This window comes from Peromyscus eremicus, chromosome 6 (assembly GCF_949786415.1).
Source record: "Peromyscus eremicus chromosome 6, PerEre_H2_v1, whole genome shotgun sequence".
Lineage (NCBI taxonomy): Eukaryota > Metazoa > Chordata > Mammalia > Rodentia > Cricetidae > Peromyscus > Peromyscus eremicus.
The window spans coordinates 42,601,252-42,613,383 of record NC_081421.1 but is presented as its reverse complement, the minus strand read 5'-3'; the positions used below and the strand labels follow the sequence as shown (position 1 = coordinate 42,613,383).

At 36.6% G+C, this 12,132-nt stretch overlaps 1 protein-coding gene across 1 annotated transcript in view; it reads right to left on the bottom strand.

Moving 5' to 3' along the window:
* The window catches only part of Rsrc1 (arginine and serine rich coiled-coil 1), a 323,363-nt gene that overhangs the window by 236,082 nt on the left and 75,149 nt on the right, over positions 1-12,132 (bottom strand). Inside the window, exon 4 of the mRNA XM_059265450.1 lies at positions 2,248-2,421. Within this exon, the coding sequence (XP_059121433.1) occupies positions 2,248-2,421 (174 nt within the window). The remainder of the gene's footprint in view (positions 1-2,247; positions 2,422-12,132) is intronic.

The window sequence follows — 12,132 nt, the reverse complement described above, 5'->3', positions numbered from 1 at the left end:
CTGCCATTTTCCTTAACCAATATAATTTCTAATTTTATTCTAAATAGTTATACATACACCTACAATTAAGTGTGGCCCCTCACCTCTCATTGAAGGTATTTCTTTTTGCATAGATGGAGACTATTATAGAGATCCACAAGTGGCCAAAATTCAGAGAGTAAGTGATCATAGCATGCCAAACCCCAAGTGACATCTGCAATTCAACTCTTCTACCTAAGCCTTAGGGAACATGGCAGAAGAGTGGCAGGAAGGACTCTAAGGGCCAGAGGACTGGAGCCCTGCTGTGAGATGTCTTCCACATATGAGAGGGGAGCTGAACCAAAGAACCTCAACAATATGCTTCCTGTATAAGATCTGCATAATAACATCAGTAAACATGCCAATATGGATAGGAGAAATTCTACAAGATTTCATGCCTAGATGAAGAATTACAGTCACTGGTGGCTGAGAAAGGGAGAAACAATTTTTTCCAGGGATAAGCTCCCACACAGGTTGTCCAATTCCAAGTATTTTGTCCTGGAAACATGTACATATGAGCAACACTAAATGGACTCAATATGTTGTACATACATGCAATTTAACAACAATAATTAAGGAAGCAGCCATGAATGTGGGAGGGAGTTGGGGGACAAAGGAGGAGTTGGGGGGAGGGAGAGGCAAGAGTGATTTAGATGTGCTCATGTGTGAAGTTCTCAAAAAAATAGTTTAACAAAATGATGTTAGATCTTATTTCAATACAATAATAATAAGAAGAAAAAATATGTTTTCATGTTAGAGAAATTTCACCTTCTAAGAACAATTGTCTAAGAATAAGATATCTGTAAGTTCTTAAAATTTGGGAGAAAAATGAACAGAAACAAGAAAAACTTGTACCAATGGTTAAAAGATAAAATATTCTTAGAAAGCAATTGTTATAAATGTCAGGTGTGAGAAAAGCAATGAGAAAAGAAATTATACAATATCTAACCCTTATCTCCTTTCTTATAACTTTCTAAAACTAGAACTTGAATTTTTCTAGGATAGTTGTGGATGATCAAGAAAAATTACATAATAATTTACTCATGTTTTCAACTTTTGCCACAAGGTTAACATTTCAGAAAGTGTTTAAAAGCCAACAATCCAGACAGGGCTTCACATCATTACTGTAAATATGACATAAAAGTTAAGCATAGAGGATGTGGAGCATGGCTCAGGAGTTAAGAGAACCTGAAACTCTTAGAGAGGACCAGAGCCAGTAATTCTAGTTACAGAGTATCAGATGCCCCCCTCATACCTTCTCTGGCCTCCTTGGGTACCTGAACACAAGTGTACTGTGGTAGTTTGAATGTAATTGGCCCCATAATCTCATATGGAGTAGCACTTTTAGGAAGTGTGGCCTTGTTAGCGTGGGCATGGCCTTGTTAGAGAAAGCATATGACTGTGGGGGCAGACTTTGAGGTTTCCTATGCTCAGGATACCATCCCTTATTTCAGCTAACTTCCTGTTGCCTACAAGATGTAGGACTCTCGTTACTCCTCCAATACCACATCTGCCTACATGCTGCCATGCTCCCTGCCATGATGAGAATGGACTGAACCTCTAAAACTGTAAGCTACCACCTCAATTAAATATTTTTCTTTATAAGAGTTGCTATGGTCATGGTGTCTCTTCACAGCAATAGAAACCCTCCTAAGACAGGCATGTACCCCCATGCAGACACACACATATACATATTTTTTTTAAAAAAAAAAAATAACTCTTTTTAAAAATAAAGACAGGGGTTGGGGATTTAGCTCAGTGGTAGAGCGCTTGCTTGCCTAGGAAGCACAAGGCCCTGGGTTCAATCCTCAGCAAGAAAGAAAAAAAAAGAAAAGAAAAGAAAGAAAGAAAGGAAGGAAGGAAGGAAGAAAGGAAGGAAAGAAAAGGAAGGAAGGAAGGAAGGAAGGAAGGAAGGAAGAAAGAAAAAGAAAGAAAGAAAGAAAGAAAGAAAGAAAGAAAGAAAGAAAGAAAGAAAGAAAGAAAGAAAGAAAGAAAGACAAAACAGAAAATGATGTAAGAAGAGTTACAAGCTGTTATTAAAATTAACTGAGTAATTTTTAGAGAAAAATTACTTCAAGAAACATGGAAGGTACTGCAAGCCCTTACCTTCTTTCACTCTTAAAGGAATTTACCCACAAGGGTAGGAACAGGAAGCACCTCAGAGCAGCAGTTTGGTTTGCACACTGCTGTGCAATCCCTACTCACAGCAGCAGATTCTCATCAACTCACCCCCGTTTGATGCTGTACACTTCTTTGTCCTTGCCTTTTTCCTTCTCCTTCTCTCTCTTCTCTTTGTCCCGGGCTTTCCGTCGCTCTCTCTCCCTAGACCTGCTACGGGTTCTTCTGTGACTGGACCTTTCACTGCTTCGACTGTGGGAACGTGGACGAGGTCTTGATCTGGACCTACAATGAACAGAGTTTATTAAATAGATTTAGTCTACCTTTAGTTAAAAATGCAATTTGACCTTCGAAATTACTCAAAAGTACTTAGTTTCAATTCTAGACCCCAAAATTAATTGTGCAAAGCAAGTATATGAAAGATACATGATCACTCTCACTTAAAATTATAGGAAGAAATATAGATGTGTGAATCTTGAAGGAAATTAAGGTACAATTAAAATGTTAGAGAAGGAGAAATTTTGAACTACAAATAATAGGATAAAAGATTGTCATGTAAGTTATAATTAGTAATACTTCTACAGTGTAAATTTGCTGGGGAAGTATCTTCAGGTGTACGGCTGGAGGAGACAGAGAGAAAAAAAGAAGTGTGTGATTATTGATATGTTACTTTAACTAATCATCTGACTTTATGTATCACATATGACTTTAGATACAACATGCTGTGTTCGTGCTAAGGAAAAAAAATGTAAGCAAATAGAGGTAAGGAGGACGGCTCAGTGGGTAGAGTGGTGGTCGTGAAAACATGAGGGCTGAAATTCAGATCCCGAGCACTGACATCCAAAGCTGGGCATGGTATAACTTCAGCACTGAGGGGTGGAGACAGGTAGATTGTGGCAGATTCTGGAACCTGCTTGCTGACTGATCTAGCCAAATGGTGAGCTCTAAAGTCAATGAGAGAATCTCTCTCAAAAAGTAAGGTAGAAAACTGACTGAGGAAGGCATCCTCACATGAACGTCTGGCCTGCACATTTGCTTACACAGGTGAGTGCAACACACACACACACACACACACACACACACACACACACACACAGGTGTTAGCAAGTAAAAGGTTTGCTGTTTTGCTGTTGTCTTTGGATGTTTTTGCAATAGAGGCTCCCTGTGTTACTCAGACTAGTCTTGAACTTCTAAAGTCCAGGACTCAATGTGCCTCGGTCTCCTGAGATGCTAGAACAGATAAACAGCCCCACAGGGGACAAGGAAGAGGGAAACAAGGGAGAGTCTCAAACATTCAAATAAAGCCTTAAGTCTCCTCAAATAAGAGAACAAATCAAATGTATTTAACAACAGGATCCATAAAAACAGTGTTTTCATTATCCTTAGGATCTCTTTTATCTATCCACTATTATTTCTATTTTCTCAACATACAAGTAAGACCATTAACTCATTCCAACCCGGTGAATCACATAAAATGAATCATTTTATTAGGTACGATACATTATGTGCTAAGAAGCAATGAATTTAGAGTCCTGGTCAGAGTATTGACAAGAATTCTTCTAGCAGACTCATAATCCTATAGATAACTAAAACAACTATAATAAGGCACAGGAAAGTGACCAAAAGCAAGATTTTGCTGGGGATGGGATGGGATACAAATTATTGAAAAGTAAACAGCAATGAGAAAGCTGCCATTTTATAAGCTTCCATTCTGTGGGTATTCTCAAGACTGTACACCCAGAACAGATAAACCCAACAGAAAACTCTCTGATTAGAAAAACCACCAAAGACCAACTGGAAAAAAGAGACAATGAAAGGTGAATCCTATAAGAAAAAGTCAAAGATGATATCCAAAAATTCGAGGTAAGTGCTGAACCACTAAGCTATATGCCCAACTCTGTGATATCCAAAAATTGTATATGTAAACTATTTTCAAAGCTCTGTCTGAATCTTAAATCATCTTAAGAACAGCAAATTCTAAACAGCTAAGAATGAAAGCATGAAACCAAAATTTCAGCTGTCCGCCTAAATACAAGCACTCTGCAACCTCAAGCCCAGTTAATGCACTGCTAAAACAAAGACTTAAGATCACATTCCTGCAGATAACACAATTGTATTACCAGTATGACATTCATCAGGCCCAGGATAGGTTTTTTTATATACTACATATACAAACAAATCCATAAAATGTGCTCCATTCCTGGGGTGGGGAGATGAAAAATGTAGTGAATGTACATGAACTCCACAGTAGGTCAGATGTTTGAATTGGTAGGCAAAGATTTTAAAGTAGTACTTATAACCATGCTTGCAATGAATATAAAACTAATCTCTGTAAAGCCAACAAAAAACTCAGGAAAATAAAAAATAGAAATTCTAGGCCTGAAAGAGCCTAAAAACTTATGTTAAATGAGATTAAAGACAGATTGGTAGATAATGAGAACAGAATCTGCATCTCATAATGACTCAATCACAATTATAAAATCTCGCCACAGTACACAGTAGTACTGGTCATCTAGAAAAGGGTGTCTACTCTTATAACTTTCATTGAATACAGTGCCAGAAATCTTTGTTAAATCAATTAAACATGAACAAGAAATACAGGATATGCAACTAGACAGGGATGAAGTCGAACTATTAGATGATCTAATACTACATGCAGAAAATCCTAAAAACTTCACCAGAAGACTATTAGAACTAACAAGAGAATTCAATAATGTCGCAGGATACAAAGCCAACATACAAAACTCATTGCAACCAGGCACAATGGCACAAACCTGTAATTGCAATGCTTGGGGAGTTGAGGCAAGTGGATCAGTAGATCAAGGTGAGCCTTGCTACACAATGAGTTCTAGGGCTATCGTATCAAGATCCTCTCTTACAAGAAAGCAAAGGGCCTCTGCAGCATTTGAATTTTATTTTTGGTGGTCCTGGGAATCAAACCCAGGGTGTTATAAATGTTAGGAAAATGCTCTACTACTGAACTTTGTAGCTAGCTGACTCAAGCATTTTAATACACCAGAGAGAAAGATGAGAAAATCAGGAGAGCACACTCATAACAACAGCTATAAAGTAAAAGCCCAGAAACAAATTTAACCAAGGAAGTAAAAGAATTCTACAATAAATGGTACAAAATCTTAACAAAATTAATGAAAGACATAAAAATACTAAAAATTTTCCCCTGTTCAAGTATTGAAAGAATTAATAGTTAAAATATTCATAGCTCCCCAAAGCAATTTACAAATTCAATGCAATCCCTGTCAAAATGCCAATGGCATTCTTCATGAAGCTATAAAAAAATAATCCTAAAAGTTAGTGTGGAAACACAAAAAAGTCTGAACAATTGAACAAAGCTGGAGACATCATAATACCTGAATTTAAGAAATAGCTACACTATACAATCGAAGTCAGCAACACAATGCGAGGTCTGAATAAAAACAGATACACCAATGAATGGAGCTCAATACTGATCACTGAAATATACCATCTGCAGCCAAAGTAATTCTTGACAAGGCCCCAAAATATGCACTTAAGAATGGAGAAGTCTTTCCAATAAAGGGTGGTTCTGGAAAAGTAGACATCTAAACACAGAAGATTTAAACATGAGCCCATCTCTCACCCTGCACAAAACTCAATTTGAAATGGATCAAAGAACTAAATATTAAGACTGACAATATTAGAGGAAAACAGAAATCCTCAAGACATTGGTACAGAAAATTATATTTTAAATACAACATTAAATGCATAGATATTGACAAATGAGATTAAAATACAGAATTACATATTAACAAATATATTAACTGTTATATAGGCATCAATAATTGGGTTTATATATATTTATATGTTAACTAGCATATAATATGCATATAACATAGAATTAATGCATGCTAAGAATTTTTTTAACTTTTTATTATATGTTAACTAGCATATAATATGCATATAACATATAGAATTAATGCATGCTAACTAAGAATATTTTTAACTTTTTATTGTTTGTGGATTTCACATCATGCAACCTGATCCCACTCATCTCCCCATCCCCTTGCACTCTCCCCCCAAAACAAAATTTAAATGAAACCAAAAAAGAAACAAAACAAACACACAAACAACCCAAAACAACAGCATGGAAGCTGTAGTATTCTGATTCCAAACCTTTAAAATCTTAAGTTTAACATATATATGGCTTACCTAAATTTTGCTTTTATTTCTATTAAACAGGAAAGCAAATAACAATATGAAGTGCAAGGAAAAATTGCTTCCTCTCCACAGGTAATCCTCAATAACAAAATAAATGACCTGTTGGAAGACCCCATCACCTATCATCCAACAACACGAGCCTGCTGAGGGCAGGGGTCTGGGAGCTAAGGTACCATCCCAGGAAAACAATGTTCAACAGGCACTGTCCCCAGACAAACAGATCAGGATCACTATCCTATCACCATGGGAGCAAAGCTGTGACTAGCAAGGCATTTTATCAGTTACTATCAAACCCAGCCTTCCCTCAGAACCTTCCTTCTCAAGCTCTACTCTCAATGTATCCAGTCAATTAAGAAAATTCAGGTAGCTTCAAAGCTGCCTTGTGGTTTCCCCTGACACAAACACCCTGCTGTAGAAAACATATACCTGCAGTTCTCCAAACTTATCTTGTTTATTATTCACCCAATATGCTCAAGAAATTCATGTCATTCCAGAACACTCTCCTATCAATGGTGTTGGTTGTTATGTATTAAATAAGATATCAAAAGCACACCTATAAGTGTGCACACCTAAGGCACCCATGATATCAAATTAAACAAAATAATACATTTAAAAACACCACAGTATACAATGTTACAAGATCTTCGTCCTTTCCAAAACAATGTTCATTATCTTAATCCTCATACTGCGGGCCTCTTAATCTTGCTTATCATCTTCCCATTAAAAAAGATACTCCAAAGAATATCCATGGAAGAAAAGATAGAAAAGACAAAACTACACGCAGAGTAAATTATAAAATACAGTTTTAAAAGAATTAATCTACAAAGAAAATAAAATGAATTAAGCTACTGACTTGGTTACCACAGAATTATTTTACACAAATTTGAATAAGATCCATATCTTACGCATATGACCAGTTCTGTTTACAGCTAAGTAGCTTTATTTTCAAATCTGAAGAGTCTCATCAAAAAAAAAAAAAATGATAGATCAAAATAAAAAGATTTCCTACGCTGACAAACAAAAGAGAAAGGAAACTGTATTAACATTTAAGATGTTATTTGTCCCAGTTCCTTAAATAAGTATCTTTCTGATAAATCACTCTAGAAGTCTCTGGAGTACAAAGCCAATATGGAGATGTATTATAAGCAAAGAACCATTTGGTAAAAAATGTGGGACTCTAGAACACACAATATATAAGCAATAAATGGACAGCAAGATGTCCTATTATACCAGATAAATGCTTTCAATATCTACAGAATAAGAAGAATAACTATAACATCTCTACATAAAATGAATTACTGCCCTCAAAAGCCAATTTTTCAAGTTTAATTGGCTAATAAGTTCTAAACACATGTAATCAAAACAGATACCTTAATATTTTGTCTTTCAAAAAAACAGCTTCCGTACTTCAAACAGTCCTTTAAGTTGAGTGCTACAAATAAAGGTAATATTTACTATAAAATAAAAACGTAATTAAAACTAAATAATTACATGTTGAATAAAACCTAGCATAGATTTCATGTCAGAATGACACTGTAAACAAGAGGATCAAATTCTACTGACTACCAAAACCTAATTAAAGCCATAATGGGGAATTTTTAAAGCCCTACACTCTGTACACTGTGGAAAAGGAGATGTGCACTGATGGGTTGGCGGTAAACAAACACTAGAAAACAAAATGTTGAAACTCAATCCTCTACAAAACCAAGATCACATCAAGGGATCTGAAAACTGACTATCAAGTAAATTCTGATTGTCTACCTGCTTTAAGAAGCACCTCAGAGATCAGGGATCCATAGCTTTGGGTCTGGAACAGCATTTGCAGAAAGGATTAAGTGGAGAAACTGTCCTGAACTTCAGGTAAGCCGGGCATACAGAGTACAAGGAGAAAGATATCAGCAGGGTGGGGCACTTCCTTTCTCTGCTTCCCAGCTGTGGAGAAAGATATCAGCAGGGGTGGGCACTCCCTTTCCCTGCTCCCTGGCTGTGGAGAAGGATATCAGCAGGGGTGGGCACTCCCTTTCCCTGCTTCCCCGCTGTGGAGAAGGAAGCCACTCTGCTCTGCCATCCTTTCCTGCAAACACGGAATGAGACCTCTGAAACCATGAGTCACTAAAAGTGAAAAAGAATCAACTTGGCACTTGGCGTCAGCCTTCTCTACTAAAAACTGCACAGAAAACAATGGCTTTGATTTTCCTGAGGATTTCAAAGGAGAGGGGAACGTGTGCTTCAATGCAACAAATAGCAAAATGTCCTTTAAAACCAAACTACAAAAAAAGTTTTTTAAGTACTATTAGTACAAATTTTTGCTAGTCACAAACAAGTCAAGGCCATACTACAATATCTAGGTAAATCATTCAATGTATAATTAAAGAACGCAAGTTTAAAAGTGCATAGAAAATAAAATTAAATAAAATTAATCTAAAAGAGTGAAGAAAAACTGGAGAAAATTCCATGGACAAACAAAAAATAAAGACTACAATAGTAGCTTTAAATTTAAGTATATTAGTAATAAACATAATTCAACTAAATAATATAAATAAAAAGGAAAAGATCAAACTGAAATAGCAAAACTAGAAACTTTCACAATGAAATTCAAAAATAAAATCAAAGAAAGGTTTAGTATGCAAAAACATCATGCACACATAAACAAGAAGAAAAATGATGAACTGTGCTAACATCTGGCAGAACAGATGTCTAAGTATGACCACAGAGAGATAGAGAGAAGTCATAACTTCATGATGGCAAGCTCTATCCACAACAAAAGAATAAAAAGTCTGTAGCATGTAATAACACAGCTAAGAAATATAAAAAACAATGCTAAAAATCTTAAAGACAGAATTCTAACCATACATTTGAGTGTGAGTTTTGGGTAACTGACAAAATAAGAAATAAGGAAAGACAAAAGACTTGGATAAATGTTTCAATTCAGCTATTTTACTATTCTTCAAACTGCACATTATTTATTCTTATCATCATGTTCACTGATAATACTGTATAAAATAAACCATATGGTGAGTCATAACCACAACCTCAACAGACTTAAAACACAGAAAATGTTCTATCTGAAGAGAATTAAAAAGAAAACAAGCCAGGTGGTGGTGGCACACGCCTTTAATCCCAGCACTCGGGAGGCAGAGCCAGGCGGATCTCTGTGAGTTCGAGGCCAGCCTGGGCTACAGAGTGAGTTCCAGGAAAGGCGCAAAGCTACACAGTGAAACCCTGTCTCGAAAAAAACCAAAAAAAAAGAAAACAATAAACAAAAACCAGGCAGAGTTTCCAAAGGCTTGGAAATTAAGTAATGCAAGTCTATATAACTCATAGGAAAGAAGAAATCACAGCGAATGAATAGTTCAACTACATGAAAATAAAGATATGACATTTCAATATATGTAGAATTCAGCTGCAGCTATAGCAAAGTTGGAAGAAAAGTCCTACAGCCAAATGAACATGTTAAAGAGTAGTGTGAAGGGTTAGAAAATGAACAGAAAACTCAACTACAGTAAGTGGGAAAGTAAAGAAAATAAAGAACACAGAAGACTAAGAAATACAAAATCTGATTCTTCAAAAAGATTAACAAAGTTGCTAAACTCTCAGTGGAAATGACAGGGAAATAGGAAAACAGTGAATGAGCACTGTGGTTAGACGAAGTTAACCCACAAGAAATACAAATCAAAAGTACGGAAAAAAGTGTTTTAGAGATAGGGAGATGACCCGATAGTAAGGTACTGACATGTAAGCCTGAGGACCTGAGATTCAGTCCCAGAACACACATAAAAAAGCCAGACATGAAGCTGGAAAGACGGCTCCTCAGTTGAGAGCTCTCATGTCAGAAGGCTCATAACCAACTGGAACTCCAGCTCTGGGTGCCTCTAGCCTCTGCAGGTACCTGCACTCATCACGTGAGCATGTACGCATACATACACACACACACACACACACACACACACACACACACACACAGACATACACACACTATAATATATATTATTATTATTATTATTATTATTATTATTATTATTATTATTTTAAAGAAGCCAGGTGTAGTAGCACACAATACTGGGAAGGCCAAAACAAAGCGATGCCTGTGGTTCCTGGCCAGCCAATCTAGCCAAATCAGGGAGCTCTAGTTTCAGTGACAGACCTGGTCTCAATAATTTGGTAGACTGTAACTGAGAAAGACATTCAAGATTGACCTCTGGTCTCCAGCTATGTGCACACATATGTGCATGTATAACATCACACATGAGCGCATACATGAACACATACATATACAAACACACACACATACACACACACACACACACACACACACACACACACACACACACACACACCAAAACAACTGTTTCAGTTAGGCAGTACCAGACTATAATCCTCCTTAAAAGGAATATATTAAAGGAATGTTCGAGTGCCCCCATTTCTTTTCCATCTTAGTTTCCAGGCCACAAAGCAGAAGAAGAAACTTAGAACCTGAAGGATCTGCTAAGCTAAGGGCTCTGGAACCTTAGAGAAGACAAGACAACAAGACTTTGCAAGGCACTGTACTAACTCGAAGGAAACGGAACAGAGAGTGAGGAACGGAGAAGTCTGTAGTAGGGATGTGTTCTAATCTGTAAATACATGTGGTGAAATGCCATGGGATAAAAAAATACTCGAAGGCAATGAAATTCCTACACACCATTCGGGAGGAGAAACACTGTTCTCGCTCACCACATTCAAGAGTGCTCCCACATAAGACATTACCACTGGAGTCCTGACAATGGAGCTGAATTGGTCATACAGTGAACTAAGTCTTAGCCAAGCCTGAAAGAAAGACTTGAGATTGTAAAATACAACTACAAGAGACCAGTAAAGCACAGCTACACAAAGCTTCCTTAGATTGTTTATTTTAATGAATGTCTATTATTTTCAAATAAGAAAGGGTGAGACTTTGTTAATAAATGTGCTATTTAAAATTCATCACCAAATCATAATGGTGGTGGGGGATGAAGTCCTGGGCTCAATGCTCAACACCAGAAAGCAAGACATGAGGAGGAAGGAAAAGACAACTGAAAAAGAAAGAAATCCTGATGGCTAATATTGCAGTCCAACCCACAAAAATTCATTTAGAAAGAACCTAAAATAGTTCAAATATCCACATTAGCAACTATATTCTGGGGGGGGGGGCAAAATACACACATTCAGAATTCAAATAAGACAAATTAAGCAACTTAAGTATTTTCAGCTTTTGTTATTTATTGACTTTCATTGCCTTAAAGAAAAACATATTAACATGAACAGGTTTCCCAAATGTTATCCTAAAGACCAACATTACCTGTCTTCACCAAGAGGACAAGCTTCAGCGTCTGAGTGGTATAAATCAAGTGTGTAAATAGGTTTATTCACGTATTCTTGGTATGTAATTCCCTACTTACATGCCCAACTGAAAAACTATTTAATAAAATTCCACACACGTTTATTGAGCCTATTTTTCAAATCAACATTTACTAGTATCAGAATTCAAAGCTAATAAAAATCAAAACCATTTTTATTTACTATAATAGCTAATGCTTTAAAATATGCATAATGATATGCATGTTTACTACAGTTCTTGTTTAGTCAGGATACAGGGCCTGAGGTTTCCCCCATATACTGAGATGGTATTTTTAGGAAGCATATTAGCTGTCTCATGCTACTGTTTACTTCCAAGTACTTAAACAAATAGTGGCTGTTATCATTACGCGCTCGCTCGCGCTCTCTCTCTCTCTCTCTCTCTCTCTCTCTCTCTCTCTCTCTCTCTCTCTCTCTCGTGGTGTGCGT